Source organism: Centroberyx affinis, unplaced genomic scaffold (assembly GCF_046629955.1).
Source record: "Centroberyx affinis isolate AG114_WGS23_722 - 3 ecotype Tasmania unplaced genomic scaffold, CSIRO-AGI_Caff_v1 ptg000123l_1, whole genome shotgun sequence".
In the NCBI taxonomy this organism is placed as follows: domain Eukaryota; kingdom Metazoa; phylum Chordata; class Actinopteri; order Beryciformes; family Berycidae; genus Centroberyx; species Centroberyx affinis.
Window position 1 is genome coordinate 532,162 of NW_027278824.1, and position 23,701 is coordinate 555,862.

At 41.7% G+C, this 23,701-nt stretch overlaps 1 protein-coding gene across 1 annotated transcript; it reads right to left on the reverse strand.

The window, feature by feature from the left end:
• Positions 1–332: 332 nt before the first annotated feature.
• Positions 333–22,378, reverse strand: ppfibp2a (PPFIA binding protein 2a). Its single transcript, XM_071529003.1, has 24 exons — positions 22,315–22,378; positions 20,874–21,130; positions 17,488–17,574; positions 16,258–16,371; positions 14,281–14,412; positions 11,227–11,523; positions 10,702–10,794; positions 8,968–9,079; positions 8,730–8,762; positions 8,047–8,108; positions 7,260–7,338; positions 6,977–7,095; positions 6,754–6,821; positions 6,605–6,664; positions 6,102–6,250; positions 5,057–5,198; positions 4,738–4,866; positions 4,251–4,401; positions 3,856–3,967; positions 3,538–3,626; positions 3,257–3,379; positions 3,013–3,138; positions 2,725–2,913; positions 333–2,626 (listed from the first exon to the last, which is right to left on the reverse strand). The coding sequence occupies exons 1-24, from the start codon at positions 22,376–22,378 to the stop codon at positions 2,426–2,428; spliced, it is 2,988 nt and encodes a 995-aa protein (XP_071385104.1). The 3' UTR covers positions 333–2,425.
• Between the last annotated feature and the right edge of the window lie 1,323 nt (positions 22,379–23,701).

Sequence of the window (23,701 nt, forward strand, 5' to 3'; positions counted from 1 at the left end):
AATTGGCAAAAACCTTCATTATAAATCATAAGATGTAAGAGAAAAGTGGGCAGAATGTGAAGGAGCCAGAGAAAGGGAGGAAATATAAAATAGATATTATGTGTTTCAGACAGTAATGAGTCCATAGCATGCAAATACCAGGCAGCACGCTAATCAAGGCAATCATGTCTGCTACATCTCACTTGGCCTGTGAGCTAATGTGCTAATAGATGGCATATCACCACCGCTCTCCGTTGGTTTAAATTTTCCCTCAGGGCGGCTCTCCCTTTAGTGCAGTCAAATGAATTAGCCAAACGAGATCAAAGGGTACAACACAGATGCAGACATCCTTTATTTGGTCCAGGTTACTGATGAGGAAAATTATTTATTTTGACCGTATCATTGAGCTGTATTGGTTATAAAAAGCAGTGCAATAAAGCACAATACGCTGCTTAGTTACAGTTGTTGAGAAACTAAAGATGGAAGGCTGTACTTTTGAATACCCCTAAAACTAAAATGAGATAACTAGATGTGTATTGGTCTATCACTATGAATAAAACATATAAATAAGGGGCATTTGACCTGCTATTCATCTCAATACTATGGGGGATTAATTGCCTATTTGTATGTTTGTTTGTATTGTTGTTTTTGTTTGTTTTGAGATATTCCGTCCTAATAATTAAACCTGATTTGAAATTATATATTTTGTTGCGATCTTTTGATTATATAATCCAATTCATTAACTTGGGAATTATATCGTTCAAACAATATTCATCACTGTAGCTTTGGGCCATCTTTTTTTCAATTACATGATTTCAATTATCTTTACTTAAGAATACAGAACATTTCATTGTTCTCAGGTTGGCATCACTCAGTGGATAATTTCACAGTCAGAAAATGTCAATAACTCTTAAACTAAACAGAGCTTCCAAGCACCAGTTGATGTGAAGGTGGGATAGTAGCATATATCACGTTTGTTTTTTGTTGATATTCCCCTAAACTTTAACTGGTGGGTAAACAATCCAAATTCAAATAGCAGCAGTTAGTATCACCAACAAGTTTGATTGAGCTTGATTCTTTTGTTCTGATTGGTAAATCAGACTCAGTTTTTGTCTTGTAAGCAACATCAAAGTAGCTTCCCAGGCTCTTCCATCTGAAAGAATCTGGGTTGGAACAGGGTACATGTACAAGAGTCAGCTATGTCAAGTGTTCTTGCATTTTTATTTTTGGCCAGCAGTGGGCAGTCTTGGATCAGAAAAAAAAGTGTTCTGCTGTCATTTCAAGACGACCTCCAGGGCCCTCTTCAAGAGGTGATGTCATCCTCAATCTTTCAAGGTTCTTGCTCTTCACAGAATTGTCTCCCTACACTGTAATGAAATATACTTGAAATTAGATGTTTCATGCTGTTTCCAGGACACTGCAGTATAGCTCAGACACTCACCATCTTCTCCTCATGGTCAGAAAAGGAGCTGTGGTCTGCAGATTCCTAATGGAAAATTATCAGGACTTGAACATGAAAAGTAAATCTGTCACAAAGTATGTATGCTACCATTCAGCCAAAAATGAAATCTACAATCAGTGATAGTAGTAAAATAGCATAATATACAGTTTATAATACTGGAAGAGAATAATAGACAATATTTGAACTGTCCCAGCAATTTAAAACTTCACCAACCTTCATCATTACTCTAAGCAGCAAATGTCAACGCAATTGCTTTGATGGAAGAAACTAATGTGGTTAGGACATTTTTTTCTCCTCAAAAAAAGTTAAGCAATAATTAATTTAGCTGTAGGCCTGATGACTACTTACAGTATTCAACTGGATATATTTCACAAGGAGAATCTCTAGTAAGCCAACAAGTCTTGCGTGAAGGTGCAGAGCTAAATGCACCACAGATAATTTCAGTTTTCATTATTTAATTTTCGACAGTTTTTTCCAGTCATCAAAGAAAACAAAAAAACAAATTAGAAACAACCAAGTTTGAAGTAACTGGTGTCAATTATTATTCTACACTGTAAATCAAGATACATAATAAGAAGAAGGCCATCAATATCCAAATTACTGTAAATCTGGAGCAGTTAAGATACAAGAGGGTCAGTAAAATGCATTGTATTAAAGCAAAAGTGGAAGCTTTGGAATCCCACTGTAGAAGGAATGCAGAGAGCAGCTTTCATGAGAAAAAGTTACAGCTTATATCACACAACGTTACCAATCACCAGATGAATCCCAGTTTAAGCATATCTGGTAATAAATCAATTAGCATCACCTGCTCATTACAGGGTCTTTGTAGCACATCCAGCAAATCACCATAAGGATGCATCTTGGGTAAGTTCCTGCATTAGAATCTCCACTGAATCACAAAATCACTTTGATTCAGTGAGACGGGCAGAGAGGGTGGAGTTAAAAGCAATTAGCTTTACAGTCATTGGCCGGGGGAAATCAGCCTCAGCTTTTTGTCCCGACCTGCTCCCGCCTCTCAGCCTGTCTGTCCAAGTTGGGGCTGAGGCCCCTGAGCCCTGCAGAGGGCCAGTGGGAAACCCCATTCATTGTCAGAGCTCCACTGTCTATGGGGCAGATGTAGTCAGCAGACTCATCGGGTTTCCTCTTTCTCAGGTGGCTGAACTGGGTGAAGCCCAGCTTCTTTGGCTGAAAACACAAACAAGTCAAACCCATTAATGAATGGTTTGGTTTTATACTGTAAGTACACCCACAGAACTTTTTTCACTCTCACACTGTACTCTTACCCTCACTTTGGCAGTGGTAGTGAGGGGGACGTGGCCTGTGGCGTTGCCGTACTCTCGTTTCTCCTGCGTGGCCTGAGGTCCCACCAGGGTGGAGAAGGCAGTAGCCAGGTGGCGGCGGAGCAGAGTCTTCTGAGGGGGAATATTCAGCAGCAGGGCCAAGGTTTCTGCGCTGAAACGAGGCTCCAGAATCTATGGAAGGGCACATTGACAGAGGGAGTGGGCCACCAGGCTCAGTAAGTGTATATTGCAGATGTGATAAAACGACTTCTAAGGTCAGGGTTCACTTACAATCAGCCCTCCATGGACGCCGCTGCCCCGTAGATTAGGAGCGTACTCAGCTAGATCCACTGCTCTTAGCCACTCCATCACACGATGGTTAGACCACTGCACCACCTCTGAGGGAGAGGGCTGTTTCTGAAGAAAGTTAAATTAAAACATAATGCAAAAAGAATAACCCGTAAAGACGACTCACCCTGGCACAATCCTCTCCCCCTCTCAACTTCCATTCATTCCTCTTCCCATCCCTGCTTACCTCTTCCCCTGGCCTGCGTCGAAGACAGTGGGGGTTGAACTTGTTGGCGTGAAGGACATGGATGGCGCATTTAATACTGAGGTGGTGGAGCTGGCTGGTCACCTTCAGAGTCAAGAGGTCATTCTGAATGAACAGGAAAAAAAATATGTGAACTTTATGAAACTTTACGAATGCTTTAAATGGTATTGTCTGAAATCTAACAAAGTGTATTTGTAGGCCTTCACTGCACAATAGTGCAGTGAAGGCAATAGTAACTGTTACAGTACAAGATTGAGTCTTACCACTGTGAGGTACTGTATCATCCGACCATCCACTCGGGCCTCATGGAATTGGTCTTTATACTGAGGCAAACCAATGTCATCCAACCAGCCTGGACAGGGTGAAAATCAGAGGTATCCACTTTTAGATTAAACAAACTCATACAAATGTCACCAAAAACACTTTTTTGCATCCCAGGCTGTTTGCATCACTTTTCTTTCTTTGGTTTGTGAGCTGATTAGTTCTGGCCTGTGTTTGTGGAGCTGGCAAACTGTTCAAATGAGGAGAACATACAGTATGAGAACCAAAAGTCCACAGATGATATGTAGAAACAGACTTACGGGTGACCCAGATGTGGTCCAGCTCAGAAGACTTCTCTGTAACTTTAGTGGTGAAGGCCTTCAGAGCGAGCTGCAGCTTTTTCCTGTGCAGTGGGTTCTTCATACCCATCTCCTGAGGTCAGAAAGGCATTTTTGCTACACAATAAAACTGACGTTTGGGACATAACTGATGGTTTGTCAGAAGACATTACAAATTGAAATGTTTTGTTATTTAATTTATTTTATTTTCAAATGTCCCCATGGGTATTATTTTGGTGTTTATCTCAACTATAACTGAAACATACATTTCTCCAGTATATCAGTAATTGATAATATGCATCATCACCGAGTTTTACATTTGAGTTATTATTATTTACTTTCAATGTGGTATCAACTTATCTGTTTCATTTTCTGACCTTCTCAATGTCCTGAGGCGTGGCAGACAGCAGTGTCTGTCCATTGTCAACCCATTGTCTGGTAAGATTGACATACTGGCCCAAGCCATAGTCCTCCAGCCAGCCACACACCTGCTCCTTGGTCCATTGGCTGAACGGAGCATTCATATCACTGACAGAAAAAAGGCATACAACAGCTAATTGATTGATTCATTGATTACATTTATTTAAAAATTTCATCTGTAAGAATATCGACAGTAAAATAGATCAAATGTACCATACAACAAACATAAATTCTCAGGCTGACACCAGCCCTAAAGCTTATTTCAATTATGGTTATTTAAGAAAGGGTGGAGGTGAGGATAAGGCAAGATCAAACCAGATCGTGACATTTCACTGAACATTTCTTGTGACATTTTCCTCAGTAGGACAATAATGTCCTGAACCCAAAACATCCTAATAGCAGTCAGTATTACAGGTAGTCAGGCAGAGATGCACTAAGCCTTACCGTGCAGAGCTGTAAGACTCAGGGGTCCGGGTCAGTCTGGGCCCTGCTGTGGCACGCAAGCCCCCTCTTCTAAACTGACCTGGGTCTGGATCGACCCCCTGGAGCCCTCCGGACTGGGTTCTTCGAAGTCTGTAGGGAAGAGGACAAATTTTCTGGTTTAAAAATGCTGGGACCTTTCAGAAGTCCTCAGAGTTCAATAATACAAAGATCAATTTACTAAATTTTGTTTATTTTGGTAAACTTTCATCACTGATAAAGGTACAGAGTAATATGCTAAACAAGCTCATATAGAACAAAGGCATTATTTTCACACACTCACTTTCCCCAGAGCTTCTTGAAGCTCCTGTTGTTCTTCAGGTATTCTGGTGAGCCCACAGCTCGCTGGCCAGACTGTGTACTTGTCCCAGAATGCACAGGGGAATGATCACTTGAAGTGCTGTCATCAACTTTCTCCGTCTTTCCTTTTAAGAGGTTACAAAGACTATAGTCAGTGTAATACTACTGCATACAAACATGATCCTAAGGGTTTGTAGACGGATGCCTAGGTTATGTAACCAAGTTTAACACATGTTGAGTTCAAAAAGTCATAATTTACTCATTATTTATAAATGTAGACAAAGCAGTATTATAATCTTGACAAAAAGCATGTCAGTGATGTTATCTTTAAAAAGAATAAGCTTGCTAAAATTGACCATATCCTGCATTTGTGGAACCATTATAAAGACAAAATCTTGATGACTAAGTAAAAAGCAGTGAAAATGCATTTTTTTTTTGTGATCCCAAATAGAGTAGCACACATGTTGTGGTCCACCTTTTCACAGTACTCTATTCAGGAGGAGAAGCATAAGTTGCAGACCAGTTCAGCAAATAACCTATTGGTTAAGACCCAATGAAAAAAAAGGAGCTTGAGCTGAATTTTACAATCTGTGATCTTTATGGTATAGGCTGCACAGCTTCCACTATACAGCAGAACCCAGTAGAAAGAGATTAGGGTGGGGCTCGGGTTAAAAATGGTCAGTGAAGATGGGATAGGGTGGGGCTGGAGTGAATGTGGTCAATCAGAGCCAGGGAGAGGGTGTGTTTTGTGAGAAAGCCTATCCCAGGATCCCTCTGCTCTGTCAGGAGCCTCCACAATTAGCTATGATCAAAGGTACACTGGTCTTCTGGTCAAAGAGGAGTGGTTTGCTCAAAATATGGACCTACTCCCTTTGCTCTGTGGGAATTACCAGCCTCAAGATGAATGTACTCATCTGGATGCCATAGAATGAAGAAACCTAGGTCTATATCAGTGATCTATTACTGTATACTATCCAGCTGATCATACATAACCATATCATAGTCTGAGCCTATATCTCTGTGTTTACTTTGGCTGGAGTCTCCGTCCTCGCTCCCATCTGGAGACCTGTGACTCTGGGAATCACTGCTGCTGTCTCTGTTTCCATTCTGCTCTACCAGAGATGAATTTACAGGCAGCGTCTGACTTCTGGTATCAGCCGTACCACTCTGTAAAAATAATACAGAGGCATGGCTCAGAAAATATATTTTACAAAACCAACAAATGAACTTGATACATTTTTATTTGAGTTTTTAAGTTTTTATAACATTATTTGAGATCTGTCATGTATCTCAATCCTGGTCCTCGGGGCCCAGATTTCTGCTGGTTTTCTCGTAATTAATTGCATTAACCTGCCATATCAAGTCTAAATCAGTCCTTGATTAGATGGCTAGAATGAAAACCAGTAGGCTCCTCTGAGCATTGAGAACAACTAAGGAACAGTACAATAGCCTGTGCATACTGTGGGAAAAATTAAAAAGGAGGGAACAAAAGATTTGTTTTAGCATAAATATATGGGAAATAAAAAATACCTTTTGTGCAGGTCCATTTGGTAGGTCATTCATACTACTTGATAGAGTCTGTGGCTCTGTCCTGAGAAGATATAACCACAATTATCATAGTAAAATCCAACTTAGATATATTACTACTGTCCATTACATGGTAGAAGAGTGCCTCAGTACCTGCAGTCAGTGTCCTTCTGGACCAATAAAAGAGACGTATGTTGGGAGGAAGAGCTGCTTGTGGAAACCTGGGATAGGTAAATAATACTGTTAGGGACATGATAACAACAACAATGGCTGTCAGAAGTCATGTTCATACAGTAGCTGAACAATAAACAGCCAATTCAACAGATCTCTCCAGATGGATACCGTATGAGGCCTACTGGAACTTGTTTGTACCCACCTCGGACTTTGCATCCTCAGATTTGGCACTGGCCGAGTCAGCATTCTTCATCATCATTTCTTCCTCGCTGCTGCTTGATGGAGTCCTGCCATTTGACAAGGAACGAACAGCAGGTGGAGCTAGAGTAACAAAGAAAAGAAGCATTTTGTCCCTACTCAAGCAGCGGCACACTTTCCTCTCAAGGGAGGAAGCGTGTTGACTTTCAATTTGAACAATCAAATGTTGTTGCTAAGATAAAACAAATACTGCTAGGAAAGGATAAAGGAGTGAATAGGCTATTTACCTTGCCTTGTGTTGTGAGTGACCTCTCTGAATTGCTTGCACTGGTTCAGCAGCAGAGTGAGCTCCTCAATGCGGCGGTCCTGCAACACCAAGTGGTAGAGCTCAAGGTCAACAAAACCCAATTAAGATGTTTATCTAAGGTTAGGAAAACACACATATGGACTATGTGCTTCACTCTATTACTGACCAATATGCTACATAAACATCCCTCCTTCTCCATATGGCCTTTACATCAAAGTATTAACAGGGAGGGGATTGACATGGGCCCGGCTGGAAATCTAAGTTGTGGTAACCAGCTGCATGGAGTGTGTGTGTTTTGAAGTGGTGCCTATGCCTGGTTTTGCCATGTTTCTCTTAATGCCGCTCAGTCCAAAATTAGGCTTGGCAGATCGAGGACTTCTTAAGTGTGGCTTTGCCTGAAATGGCTTGCCTCAGTGTGTGTGTGTGTGTGTGTGTGTGTGTGTGTGTTCACCAGTGTGCCACATGTGGGTCCACGTCTGTGACTCTTTAAAGTTCCAAGATTCTCCGCGTAAGGGAGAATACAAAAGCCCCTCTGTACTATAAATGGTGGAGGGTGGTGCCACTGAGAAATGGGTACATCTAAAAACAGTTACCTTCCAAATAGCAGTGATGATAGCAGTTCTATATACAGGCCAGTAAGAAACTAGATGTACACAAAATGACATTATAGTAAACAGATGACAACACACACTGTGCTCCATATAACCACATACAGCTGTGTTGAACTGAGAGAAACCGGATTTGTTTTCAGTTTCCTGGTTACTTACCTTCTCATCATTGGCAGCTAACAGTGATTCCATTCCAGTCCTAAGCCTCTGCAGTTCCTGGTCTATAAAGAGAAACCCCATACTGATCATTAATCTTCATAAACATAGCTGCTATACTTGGTCATGTCAGATGAAGTATTAGTTTGTACCAACAGATACACACAGACAGACATAGGATTATGCAGCAAGAAAGGGGAAAAAACACACTAGGTAGGTTACACATTTATTCCCCTCTAGATTTTAGACTGGTAATCAGATTGGTGACAAAGCTTCATCTTTTATTTATTTATTTTTTTTCACCTGTCATAAGATTAGTCACGTCAATTTCTCCACAGTCAATAGGCTGTAACTTTATAACAACAGCAAGCATACAGAGAGACTAGTGGCACATAGTGAGTTACAGTAGCTGCACCACGCAGGTACCCCAGATGTGTGTATCTATGACAGAAAGAAGTAAGACAAGGCAAGGAATTGTGAATTCAGGAATTCTGAAAGACAATGAAGAAGAAAAGGGAGAGAATTCCCATCAGTTGGTGATTGTCAAAGCTGCCCTTGAGAGTAGACAGGAAAATAACACAACAATATAAAGGGGCACAGTTGGACAACATGAATAAATGAAAGATCGAAAGTAGACATGGCCCATGGAGTCAAGGTGATTTTCATTAAGTAGTGTTAAGGCTTACATTTGGTGTTTAGCCTCCTCCTGTACATCTCCTCTATGAGTGAGAGAGAAGGTAGAGACAGAGAGACCTACCATGAGACATTAAGTCAGGTAACAGACTTTTCCCACAAGCTGTTACTGCAAGTTAATGAATGCAAAAGGGAGTCATAAACTGTGTCACCTATCAGGCTGGGCAACTCAGTCAGAGTGAGAGGTGTGGGCACGTTGGTAGAGGGTTTGACGCCAGGCGCTCTGCTTACCTCTGTCTGAGCTCTCGGTAGAGAGAGAAGGTCTGGCCAGGAGCTGAGTGTGCAAGCTCTCGATCTCAGCATTCTTGCTGAGCAGAAGCTGCTGCAGGCTGCTGATCTCTGCCTGTGGATGACACACAGTGAAGAATGTTACAGTTCGCACAGGCACATGCACATGTGCAACGGCACATAGATGTACACACATAACTGTACGTGCCCAAACATGCCTGTACACACATGCGCGCGCGCGCACGCACTCTCACACACACACACACACACACACACACAAAGATAGTGACTCTTTCACATCCAACAACACAGGACATGTACACGCACGTTAATTATGCAGGAACACAAACAGCACACTCACTTGAAACCCAACTTTTGCAAGATTTAATTTTTTCCACAATTAGCTGTACAATTTATAGAACACATACATAAAACAACCACAACACAGCACAGAAATTTTACTTCTCGAAATTTTAGGGGGGAATTTATTAGACCAGTACTGTCTGAAGTTCATACTCTGTCTTGAAGTAAGTTCAAGACAAGAGTATGAGCAAAAAACAGATGGCAATGAAGTTAAGTTGAAGCTGATCTATTTGCCAGTGTGTTCTCTATGTCTGTTCTTATTTAAGAGAAGATAGTGGTCTCATTTCTCACATCACAGCCTTATTTTACATTATTAGTAGGCTATTTCCCTTTGATTTGTTTAAAAAAAGAGTGGTGTGATACTTGGTCACATGACTGAAGATATCTGTCACATTAACATCTGTAGCCATTGATTCGAATGCACACTATGCTTTTCTTGTTTTAATGTTACTTATCTGGCAACATGCTGCCAGTGACCAAAGTTATCTTCTAAGAGGAACAAGGACGATATGGGTACAAAACATTTGGCCATAGTTCAGTTTGCAATGCTGGAAAAGCTTCCAATTGATGATGAAGATATCTGTCAGTGGGATATTTGATGGAGCTTCAAATAGTACAGTAATAAAGAGTAGTGGAAGATAATATGACTTTGAATTACAGATCTAACGATACACTATATATGCACTACACAACAAACTAGGTGGATCTCCTTTGGGAACTGTGTATCAAAAAATTAGAGAGGTCTGTGGATAATTCCAGCATTTTAAGACATTTCTTGCAGTGTGTCCCTAATTCTAGTCATGTTGTGCATTAAGGTTAACCAGGAGACGCTGGAGCCAGGCAGTTCGTTTGTTGTGAACAGATGGCATTGAAAGTGGAGGTATACATAATAGGAGATGTGCCTTTAAAATTAAAATTACCAGCGGATTGATTGGGGGAGTGGGAAGGTACAAGAATAGCAGCAGCACTCCCACAGCTGTGTCTCTGTATCTGATACAGTCAATTGAAGAAGTTCAATTAGAGAAAGAGAGGGAATGAAAGCGTGAGAGCAAGAGAGAGAACCCAAGAAAGTACGAGAGGTAATGCCATGGAATCATGCCAAGGTACACAACAAAGACATTAAAAAGGACTAGACCGTCATTATATCTATTTCTACTCAGAAAATTGTTCTCAGATTTCTTAAGAAAACAGAGGTGTTCGTGAATGAGAGTGTGTGTGTGTGCGCAAGAGAGAATGAGTCATTTAAACTGGCTGGAGCATTGGATTGGACAGTATTTAGGAAAGTTGTGCATGATTGGACGGTTAGCAATGGAATCTGGGCACTGATGGTGTATGCTCTAAAGTCTAGACACCATGAGAATCCAAACCTTTTACCTTTGTTGCTTTGAGTTTCTTCTCATACTGTAACTTCTGATCCTCCAGGTGTTCCACTTTGTCCTTGAGGATTCTGAGCTCCTTAAATAAGACCTAAAACAGATTGTGTGAGAAAATGTAGCCTATTAATTTCAAGTGTGATCTTTGAAATGTTAACATATAGAACAATCTCACTGGATTATATACTCTGGATCATGTTAGTTAATCAGCACAGTGGTCTTTCACACAGTATATTCAATTAGATTAGATGGAATTTATAGATTAGTGGGATGACACACTGAAAACCATTTCTTAAACTTGATGCAAATCTACAGCAGATATTAGATTATTATATGATATTAGATATAAGATTAGCATTTAGTGGTTGTCCACCTGACAGACTGTTTGGTCCAATGACCACTGCTGAGGGTGAGGGTATTTTGTAAGTATATGTTGTATTTGCATCTGCATCTCAGGATTACAAACAAAGTGAAGTGAGAGGACCCATGCTGTAGGTCAAAAGTCATGCAGACAGGCTCTGCCTACACTTTCTGCTCCACAGTGGCACTGCTGCTCTGCATCTGAGCTACTCTCTCCCAGGCTGTGTGTGTTCCCATCAGGCCCGCCCGGAGCCTCCTCCAGTCTGTGCTTCACCTCTAGGGTTCCGTCACGGGAAAGCCCTGGGTTTGAACTCTGGGTCTCAGTAGACCCAATGGGGCAGGCCTCTTGTGAGCTGCCGTCAGCCTGGATCTCCAAGGCCTTTTTCTCCTGGATCTTGCTATTGATCTCCTTCTGAAACCTACACATCTGCTCCTGCAGCTCGCTAATGAAATTCACTACAGTCTGACAGAAGCAGCGAGGGAGGAAGGAAATTGAGAGAGAGAGAAGTTTAGAAAGAGAGGAAGGAATACAACAACCGTGTGTGTGTGTGTGTGTGTGTGTGCACGTGTGTGTCGTTGTTAGTAATGACCACTCATATAACTTCTCTCACCAGCTCATGTCGGGATAATGTCTGGATAATTTAAATCAAATTTTGTGGTAGGAATAGAAGTCTGAAAATGAATTTGTATGACAAACATAGATCTCTGGCTGGTCTGCATACACACACATGCTGGGCCAGATAAACAGTCTCAACTGACCAGTCTCATCTGACCTATGACCTTTTACAATATTTTTATTGAGAGTACATCATATTTTTCTTTTATTAACTGATTTGCAAGTATCAACCAGAAGGACAGAAATAGGTTCTCTGGCATTGTCAGCATGTGCTCCCGAATCATTGGATTACCTCAAAGAAGTCTCAGAGAGTTTACTCTCAGCAGGTCATGAGAAAGGCCCAGGCAATATTAGATGACAAGTCACACATTCAACCTCCTCCCATCAGGTAGGTGCTTTCTGGTTCCCCAGTGCAGGATAAATTGAATGAAAAATATCTTTGTACCAGAAGCAATAAAAAAATTCAGTAAGAATTGTGAGGTTTCCAACACTGGAAAATTGTAAACCAGTATAATTTTTGCTAAATGCAGACAGCTGACCTCTGTCAACAACAACAGCACAATATGAAAATAGCCAACTGTTAATCTGGAAACCTGCCCTGCCTCTTTTTGTTATGTGATGTGTGTATTAAATGTTTATTTTAATGATCATTTGTACTTTTAATTAGGTACGTTAAATTGTCCCGTGTGGGATAAATAAAGTTGTATTGCATTGTATTGTGAATGCACATTGTTTTGAATTTCACTAGTGAACCTGAATTCCCTCCTCCTTTTCCATACACTGTGAAAGACAGTGTTATTCTACAAACTCATGCATGTTAAGTACATCAAATGGGCAGTTTGCACTGCTAAACTGCAGGAAAGGAAAATAGGTTTGCCATCTATTATAGGTGAGCCGTGCTCATATTGCTACAGAAAGAGTGTAAACAGCAGCCGAGTTATGCCTGGACTGTGGACAGAGGAAGTCTCACTTGGGGTCCGGTAGAGCGGATATGACAGATGATATGGAGTGCCTCCATGGCTAAATTTAACTATGAGCTTACTGGCTCCACAGCAATGAGGCTTCCACAGTGTGTGTGTGTGTGTGTGTGTGTGTGTGTGTGTGTGTGTGTGTGTGTGTGTGTGTGTGTGCGAACATGCATGTATGTGTGTACGTGTTTGTGTATTAGAGGAAACACGTGGGAAGCCAGCAGAATGTTCAAAGCAGATTTCTGCCATTCTCTCTTAGTCCAAGCAGCTGTCACAGGGAAAGTGGAGTGTGTGCACATGAAAGCAGAATAGAACAGTGTTGAAACTCAATGTTTGTCCAGTAAAACACGCCTATCCCATTTCTCTCTGCTCAGACATACAGTACAGAGCAAATCCCTATAGACCGTCTAAGGTATGCAAAGGGATCTCCTCTCTTCACTGATAAAAGTTGAATGTTACCTTTTTCTGAATATGTTTTCAATTGGGGAGTGGGGTCCCTTTTCACAATGGCCTAGTCAATCTTTTACCACCACCAAGAGTTGAGAATGAAATGCTCTGGGCTGGAGCCTACACACACACACATTTAGCCCGTCATCCATCATGCCAGCTCTGCTCTGCCTGTACCTTTTAGCCTGAGGACACAAAGGCTCTTTGACCAGCCGTGTTTTGACAGTAACTACATACATTACAGTATCCTGTCTGGTAATAGTGCTGCACGGAGGCTTTCCCTCTCTCCACTTCACATGATCAATGCCTGCAGTGGCAGGTAACCTAACACACTGGCCTTAAGCAAATACATGGTTCAGGTTGAAATGACAAAAACTAAGCTAAAACTCCTTGGAGACAGGTTTCCTTCAGGCCAGAAAGAACAGAGGAGAGGTTATGGTGAATGCTCCCCTCCATCCTTCCAGTGTGTGTTTATGGATTCCCATAAAGTCAGCAGCTGACTCCAAGGTTGGATCCACCAAAACACGAGAAAGGTTTTTTCAATGTACTGTGCCCTCGTCATTCCTGGCAAGGTTAGGTTCAGATAACTCAGAAATGTCCCTGAGGATCCTAGTTAAATAAATTCCTCCTTGAAAAGAGTCCTCAATGAAACATACTATAAGGTCATGTGGCTACAAAGCTGTCACATTCACAAACAAGTTTTATTACAAAATGATATATCCACCATTTGAAAAAATATTTGACTCCTACTTTGAATATGATGATTGATAGCACAAAGTTAACCAATTATGGTACTCATTAAAGAAAGTCAAGTAAATCAAGTCCGGTTGACAATATAACATAAAATGGTTCTTTAGAAATATTGGATGATAAACTTCAGATAAGGATTTTTTTCCCTAAAATGTATCTTTTCAAACTTTTCGAACTCTTCATATTTTACACTACAGCACTTTCTTTGAAAATGTACCATTGTCAGACTCTCAAGCCTCTTCATTTTTAAACTTTGTCTTCAACTCAGCTTGGATTACTTTACAAGTCAAATGCATTGTTTTGATGGATAGGTATTAGCTTTAAATGAGTACTGACAAACACATTCAAACCTACATATCTCAAATATATTGCTAAAACCAACAATAAACCCATTCTGAATTTATATTCATAGTATATAGGTCTCAGTGAGAGGCCTTACCTCAGCTTTGTGCTGCCTCTCGGCCCCATGGCCCTGTTTCTCCTCCATGTCTACCAGCTTTAGTTTCAGGTAGGACACCTCCCCCATAAGACTCAGCTTCTGGTTCTCCAGTGACGTCCTGTTCAGGAGCTCCTGTCATCAACAACATACACAAGCAGCATGAAACCACATAAACAGACATACATGTAAACACATAAACACACATACATAAACCATGCAATTATATACACAATACACAGCACCTACAAGGCAAAGGCTACATCCAGTATGAGGCACAACAAGCTACCAGTTCTGTAATGACAGCCCCCTCAGACAAACCCACTAGTTTCAGACGCTGTTTGAGTGGCTAAATATACACAGCCCATGACCACTATTTATAATGCCTATTTCACAGCTCTCTCAAAGTACAGAGCAGAGAGAGAGAGAGAGAGAGAGAGAGAGAGAGAGAGAGAGAGAGAGAGAGAAAAAGAGAGAGAGAAAGAGAGAGAGAGATTAAACTACAGGTAACCAAAACACTGCAAACACTTCAAATCTCATACAAAGAACATTAAAAACAACCTTGACAGGTGCATTTTCCTTTGAATGCGAACTGCTGTCACTCAAACCTGGTGCTGCGGGACCCTATTGGTCCACTAACAGTTGTCAACTATTTGCCCTCCTCACAGAGAATGGCTGTCAGCCTTGAGAGTCAAGCCAGACTAAGGCAGATGTATTACTAATTTGGCTGATGTCAAGCAGGTGCTAAATCACTTAAGGTCCAGAAACGAGAGGCATCTGAAGCAGAGAAACCGTACATATGCATACATCCATTTAAAACTTGGGCTTTTTAAAGGAAAGTATCTGGGCTTCTTCTAGAGCGCACATGGAAAATATTAGAGCTTTGTCACTAGGAAGAGATTTACGGCTCAGGTCCAAAGCCTCATAATGACCACGTCTCCAAGAAACCAACCCTGGCTGCCCTTTAGCACAGCACTGCACACAGAATTAGACACTGTGCATTAACCATAAGTTCACAACCTATCAGATAGCTGAAATAAATGTTTCTGGCACTCAGAAACGTAATTAGCATAAGTTGAAATACTGTACTCGGAATGGAAATGTGACAAGACCAGCATTGAAAGTATGAAATACTTTTTTAACTTATAATATTTTGTGCACTACCTGGTTCATGCTACCCCGATGTCTGGCTGCCATAGATGAAAAATAAGCCTATTTCATTCATGGATGCAATAGTTTCAATTTTCTTGTAGTTTGTTTTTTTGTTGTATTAAAGTTCCATAAGTCCATTTCATTCAGGCGTCCTTCCCAGTGTCTGGCAGGTCCTCCGCTGTGGATTTGAACTGAAAGATGTTGACATACACCTCTCATACTTAAAGCAGCACCTCCCCTACTCTCCCTCCCATTTCTCCACCTTCCCTTCCTCATGCCTCTTTTGTCTGTCCTCTATATTTCCTAACTTCTCTCCTCTCTCTCTCTCTGAGCATGCAGGGGCGTGTCTGACTCACTCTGGGTGGTTAGAGGTTAGGGGCGTGGCCATAGTACCGCGCTCACCTGCCCAGAGAGACCACACCAGACCCGTCTGGCCCTGGGTTGACCAGGCCTACACTCTGAGACACTGTCCTGGAAGGGATCCGAGCGTCCTAAATATTTTGGTTGTCAAGGTGATCTAGAGCCAGTCACATTGGAATCCTAGTAAGGAATTTCCTCCTGGGAAGCTGAACTCGTCCTGGGCTACATTCTACAGCCTATGAGCCGAGCTTCCTCTTGGATCCACTTTTTAGAGTCATATATAAAAAACAGATGGACAGTCTGGGGCCTTGGCACCTCTCATTAACTGGAAGAACAATATTGATATAAAACCCCTGGATGTCCACTGGTGAAAGTCAGAATTTCCTCCAGACTTTGCTCCAGTCAAACATTTGTTATTGTGTGTTTTGACACGAGTCAATGTGATTTGAGGTTTCTGAAGCTGTGTACCTGCTGCAGCATCTCCTCTGTGGAGTTGAGTTTGTGCTGGTGCTCCTCCAGAGAACTCTCTAGATCGCTGATCTTCACCCCCTGAGCTTCCACCTGGTCTGTCAGCACGCTCACCTGTGTGTGTGTGTGTGTGTGTGTGTGTGTGTGTGTGTGTGTGTGTGCGTGTGTGTGTGCAGAGAGGAATTGAGAGGAGATGAGACAAAAATAATTTTGCTACATCTAAACTGGACAGCAAAACTCTTTTCCTCAGAAATTTTCCATCATTAATACACACACTATCACAAAACAAACCTTGAAATCATCTGGAGCTATTTTTTGACCAGTCATTCCATTGCCAGTGTTCATTTTTGTTGATATATCCTCAGTGCCAGATTAAACAGGCCAAACATTTCCTTTGAGAAGAAATGAATGATCCTTTGTCCTTCAGTAGGTACTTACAGTACTTCAGGGGCTCAAGGCAAGACTGCAGAACGCAGGTTAAATGTAAATCTGCAGAGAACTTTTAAGGCCATGTAGTAGTGAATCACATGATAACGGCCGGGCCCCACCAGCCAATTGGATGGGATTTAGCAGAGGAATGTTGGTGTGTATGTGAGACCTGTACTAGAAGCAAACAGAGCACCTGCTCTCGCACACACCCACGTGCTGTAGTGCAGTGTGCTAGCCTGGACCTGTCTTGAGGTAAGCACTTGCTCAGCAATCCTGAGAGCTACATGCACACCTGCAAACACACGTATACAGCCACCCACACACACACACACACACACATACACACACACCAGACAAAACAAGACAGTCTAGTATTGTAACACCAAACCAACCTAATGACTAATGACTGTTGCTTCACCAGTCCAGCAGAATAAAAACATAGTAATTAAACAGAATACTCCACTGCACCCCTCCCTTCCCTGTCTCTGCCGGCTAACACTGCTATGTGATATGGGCACACAATCAGTTCCCAACCGACTCTATACAGCATCTGGGGGCCAGTGTGGTGTCATATGTCCTCTTTTATTTGAGCAGGCTCATATCCAATGCAAAGAATTCAGCTTTAGATAAATGGATGTGCAGTCATTCTTTAGGTTAAATGTGTTACCATTGCAACAACTTCTTTAAAGGTCATATACATCTTACATAAAAGACACAAAAAAATATATATTGTTTTGTTCTCATCTAGATGCATGGCAAAAAAAAAAGGGGAATCAGATCCAGAGGAGCGACTGATCTCACCTGAAGAATGAGTGACTCTTTGTCTCCCTCCAAACGTGATAACCGCTCCTGGTAGGACTCACTGTTGCCAGATGAATGGACGTTTACCTTGAGAGTAAAGACCAGCTACTGTTAGGTTCAGTTAGTACACTATGAATGCAGAGCAGTTGCCCAGTGGGTCGAATTTGTCTTGAACAACGGTTTTCCCCAATGAGGTTGCAGCCTCAGTCACGCACAAGTGCACACACATGCACGTGCACACACGCGCGCGCAGCCACAACAACCAAGCTCTCAGTCTCAAATAACCTATTGTGTCCGTGGATGGTGTGTGGAAAAGTCTGTAAGAGGTTTATAGGTCCTAATCTTAGTTTAAATGCTGTGTACAACATTTTAGTACAAGCTGGTTAGTGCAAAAATGGTTAGTGAGAACTGAGCACAGGGCTGCCTGTATAGTCAGGGATATTTCAGAGCCATCAGTGTCCAAGGGAAATAGAATTGCAACCAAATGAGATCAAATTGCTCAGAAATCCAGGCTTTCAACCACAATCATGGAAACATTATGTGGCCCAGCGTCCATCATCCTGAGCCAGCCAGCTCAAGTGGTTTGCAGTAATTTTAAAATACCATTAAGCCTTTAATAGAGACTCAAGAGCATTCAATGCATCAAACTTTAAAAATACTGAATTCCCATGTGTTTCTTTTTAACTGTATAATATTCATATGGACAGTGAATGAATACTTTGTGTGTTATTACACTATAACTTAATTTAATGTAGAAAAGTGAAAAAAGAGATTGAGCAAGACAATTATTTTTGACAAGAGTAAAGTCATTCATAGCTATTTCAAATGGCTGAAACAAAACATCAACAAAATATCAACATTGTCAAGAACAAATTTCATATCACTGCTATCTGCAGAAATCTTGAGTCTACAACTTTGCCATTTATTTTCAACAACTAATAAGCTGCATGTTCCCCATACATGTGAAGTGTTTCATGAAGCTGGGACCCAACTGAACAAACCACGGAAAATGCATTGCACTTCAAATAAACATAGGTGTTAATAGGAAAATTTACTTTTTTTTTTCCCAATTCCCGAAAAGTGGACTTTTTGGAGTTAATGTATGATATTACATTGATTGATGAATATATGCATGTAAAAGCTTGCTCTATGTATCTAACTCAGTCCATAAGGATGAGATCCTTATAGAGCCAGTCAGGATTAAAAGTGTCTCCATAATGGCAACAAGATGGTATGTGGCTGAACAACACAGTCAAGTCCAAAGGCTCCCTATAACTTCAGGTGGTAGGACATGAGCTCAGCTGACATGCAGATCCATTTATCTCTCTCCTCAAACACTTTAACCTTATGACCTGTCTAGCGGACTTGTCATACATTCAACAATTCACCCACGTGTCACGCCTGTAGCAGGTAATTGGCCACCTCCACCGTGAACCATTTAAAGCCGCAATGCACGGGCCATACTAAATCTGGTTCCTATTTAGACACACTCTGCATTTTTTCCCCTTTTGTCCCAAAATAGTTTAATTTGCCTTCAATACAAAAGTCTTTGGCAGTTTGGAGAGTTATCTTAAATCTCTACCAGGGTATTGCTGATGTAGCTTCAGTCAAACCATAAGATTAGGCTTTTGAGATTAGACATCAACCAACATGTGGCAGCAAAAACTGCCACATGTTTGCAGCCAGATAATAGCTCAAAGATACATGGTATTGGTAACCATGCTGAAATGTTAACCAAATCTTTTGCAGAACCCCTACAGTAACTTTTCTTGTCTACTTGCAGCCTTTAAATCCAAGACTGCATATGACATGAGAGCACTATTCTGCAACACACCTCTTCAAATCACAAACAAAACAGGTGTTCCTCCCACATTATCTACCATGGCAACCATGATTAAGTGGTAAAAACAACAACACAGGTGGAAAAAAACAAAACAACTAACACCCTTTGCACAACTGTGGTACAGTATATAGATACCAAGAGGAGACATGCAAATGGAGAGTCTCTTACCTTTCTAAGCCAGGCAAAATGTTTATAGAAATCAATATCATGCTCCATTCTGCAGGCCCATTGTACAGCAGGTCTGAGTCTTTCTATTAGATACCAGAACAGTAGGTTATTCAGCCTGTGCTATGAGGCACCAAGGAGGGTGAACAGACTGATTGGGTTCCACAGCAAGACACAACACTGGAACTCATCAGTGCTTCCAAGGGAAGAGGAGTCTTGTACTCTTGCTTTTCCTGAATCCAACTCTTCTCCTTTCACCGACCCTCCATCTTCAAGTTGCAGAGAGTGCAGGGAGGACCTTGGTCCGTGTGGTTTAGAGTCTGGGCAGGCTGTGATTCTAGAGCTGAGCCGTATAACTCAAACTATGCCAGCTGGCTCCTCTCCCTCCCTTTCTTCTCCTCCTCACTCTTATTTTCTCCCTCTCTCTGTCTCTCCCTCTCTCTTTACCCTGCTCTCTCTCCCTGTCTCATATACACTCAAACTGCCTCACTATTTATCACATTTCTCCTGTATCTCATCTGTCACCTTTTTCCTGTCCACACTCTCCTTCTCCTCTGCCTCGCTCTGTCTGTCTCATGCTCGTTCTTTCACTCTGTCTGAAGCACCTTCTCACTGTAGCTAATTTTGCAGGGCTTTCTAAAGGGGCACAGGAGAGAGGAAACTTTCTGCAGCACATGCTTGTCAGATGTGGTGCAGAGCAAGATCAAGTCAGTAAAGACTGCAGCGGAGGGGGAGGAGGAGGCAGTGAAGGAGACTGAGTTGGAAGGAGAGTGTAGAGTTGAAGTTGAGGATATCAAAATAAAGAGACGAGAACAGGGCAAATACTGGAGGAGGAAAACGTGGATCAGACAAACAAGTAGTGGTTGCAGACAAAGGAAGAGTGGAGTTATACCGGGGGGTATACATAAGAATGAAGGAAATAAGAGGGGATAGGAAAAGGAAAGAAGAGGGGGGTATAACTACTTCTGAACAGGAGCTCTGGATTTCATTACCGGTGCAGTTTGCTGTTCACTGCTCCTGAGCAGAGGGGAAAAAGCCCTCCAGGCGGAGATGACCGGGAACAAAGACCACCATAACACACAACCAATAAATCTCCATGGACCCAACGGCACCATATACCAACAGTTTCCCAATGCAACCTTACCTGATCAGCATGCCATTTATTATCTGCTTGGTCCAATAATACCAATGTGTTTTTAAACTGCACACCCTGCTCTTCTCAGCTATGTGTGAATTGCTAATTTTTTTGGATGGATTGGGTGTTATAAAAATTACCAGGCCTGTTATTCATCCACCCTGTGATTGTCTGAGTTTTGAGGGCCCTAAGTTGCGAGTGAAACATGAGTCCTGACTGGCTGTGGGTTTTTAAGGTACTCACCTTGCCTCTCTCTAGCCACTGCAGTATGGCGCTTGTTGTGTCGACGGAGACCTGCTTCCTGAGAGCCTCCTGTTCCTCCGCAGTCCCCTGGCCCTCCAGTATTGCCCTGAGGGCCTCAGTCAGCTGAAGAGCCCTGAGGGCAGGGTCCGGGGGCGGGGGAAGGGCCGGCTTTGAGGTAAAGTCTGGGGAGCGGTGACCCTGGCCACTCAACCCCATGAGGGCATTGCAGAGCCCTTCAATACCAGCCGACTTGGAGCCTGAGGGAAATAAGAGACTTCTGAGGAAATCAAAAGTACGGCACAACAAGGCGAGCAGAGGGTTGTTAAACATGGTTAAGCCCTGCAGCATATAGGTAACAGAATATAGGTTTAATAGGTTTAATAGAGATATCTTGAATATTATTGTATCCTGCTGTTGGCTCTCTGTATTTTCTACAGACTCCTATAATGGGAATAGTCCCTGAAATGACCTCTTGAGGGCACTATTCTGCTCTAACAAGCCTTAGTGTGTGTGTAAATAGCATCAAATTACCTAGTATTGGGCACTGTGGCTTCTAAAATCCACAAATTACAATTCAAATTTGTAGCTTACAGTAAGCATCATGCTAAAGATAGCTACATACTTTCCATAGCTGTTCTCTCTAAAGTTAAATCAAAGGTAACACATGAAGGACACAATGGAATATTCTGTGGACATGTAAGACTCCAATACTTTCGTCATGTTAGTGTAGGCCTCAACTATTTTTCAGGGTCGTTGTGTGATGTTATTTGGTTCAGTCCCTCGGAGCAGTGTGATGACGGTTCTACTGTTAACTCTATTAATAGATCCTTGCTTTCTGACCCTGTACAAAAACCCCAACATGACCTCTGTGGCTGTGACAAACTGCACCGCCTAAAATGTATCACCTCTGCTAGAAAACAGGGAAAGTGAAAACACTGGAAAGTCACTCGTGAAGTAAGATGGAAAGAAGGAGAGTATTTTAAGTACACAGAGAAAGAGTAAATTAAGTACAAAGGCAGAAAATAGAGAGAGAGATGGAGAGAGAAAGAAAGAGATAGAGAGAGAGAGAGAGAGAGAGAGAGAGAGAGAGAGAGAGAGAGAGAGGAAATAGAAGACAGAACACAGTTCAAAGCATCCATCTAATCAAAACCTGATCAGTTTGTTTCACTCAAGCCTCTCCAATTCAAATAAACCCAGTTTCCCATCCAAACTGAAACAAAAAGTTTAGTTCTAAATTCTAATTATAGCTGTCGTTAGCAAGTTAACTATCTTTCTATTATATTTAAAATCACCAGAAACATCTTTTTTTTACTCTGACTGTGTGTACATATGTGAATGCCCCTGAGCCAAATCATGTGGTACAGTGCTGGTTTTACTGTTGGCCAGCAATTACAAACGGGGCAGTCCACCAAGGGTCTGATAATGAAATAGAAACTCTTACCAGCGATAATGTCATCCATTTGCTCCAAGGCAGCCTCTAACATGTGGCTAGCATTTGACGCCATGGCAACACACTATCTTAAAAAGCAGCACTAGCAGATCCTCATTCACTGGGAAGAGGAAGGGAGGGTGTTAGGGAGAGAGAGAGAGAGAGAGAGAGAGAGAGATCTTCCACAGAAAGGCAAAGCTGACCCTGATGAGAGTAGCTACAGAGTGCAGACTGCTCCCCTCCGTTGTCTCTCTTAGATCCCTTTACAGCAAAGCAACAACAGCTGTCCTGACATCCATGTAAATAACCTCTCTGGATGTGGCTTCTGGGTTTAAACTCTCCTCTCATTTTGTGGCTGGAGCCTGAGCCATTGTCAGCACTTGCATCCACTTGAGACTGAAGCTCCAATTTAGAATTGTTTGTATTTCTTTGTTTCCATTACTAGTTTTATTATTTGCTGTATACATTTTAACTCCATGCCAACTATATATGCAAATTCATTTTGATCGATTTGTGTAAAAAACAAAGCGAAGGTAGCAAGCAGAAGTATGCATTCTGCTGAAAGTCTCAGTCGAGCCACAGAATTCACACTAGCATTCTGCTGTTGAAAATAGACGTTGATTGATGTTGATGACAGAGGACACACTTCATAATGATAACCAATGCAAAACAAAGTCCAAATGCGCAACCTGCTTCCAAACTGTTGACACAGCAGTGTCACCCATCAGGCTGTCTGTTTTGTAATGTTTCATTTACTTAAGATAGGAAAAGCTGAATTAAAATCACAAGTTGGTAACACACTGAGAACAGTGTCAGTGTTTTGACCAGAGCAGTCACTAAGGTTTACAGCATAGTGATATTCAGTGCTACCATGATTTTGTGTTAGTGTGCTGTAACAGCACAGCCTCTGGTGGTGTAACTCAATGAACTCAGATAGTGTTCATTTTATAGCACATGTCTCCATGATGAAGGAAAAGCTTTCCCTGGGACAGAGATAACCTGCGGCTTGAAGAGCACATTAATCTGTAGAGATAAATGTCTTGTCACTATAGGCTACATCCTACAATACCATGTCATTTACCATTATTATCACTTCCAACAAAGCCATGCTATTCAGCCATTTAGCATTTGATAAAGTTCATTCAAATGGGGTCAGACTTTTAATTGAAGGCAGAGAATCAGTAGGATCAGTAGGATCACTAAGATCAGTGTAAGCTCTTTGTTTTTCGTAAAATAGCGCTTATGCCTGTTTGTGACCTGACAAGAAATTACGTTGTGTTGCATTTATATTTGGGGTTCCTTTGTCCTTTCTAATACCTTACTGACCTCTAGAGATGACAAGCTTCATTTTAACTCTAAAAGCACAATCAACCCATAACCATCATTTACACAGAGGGAG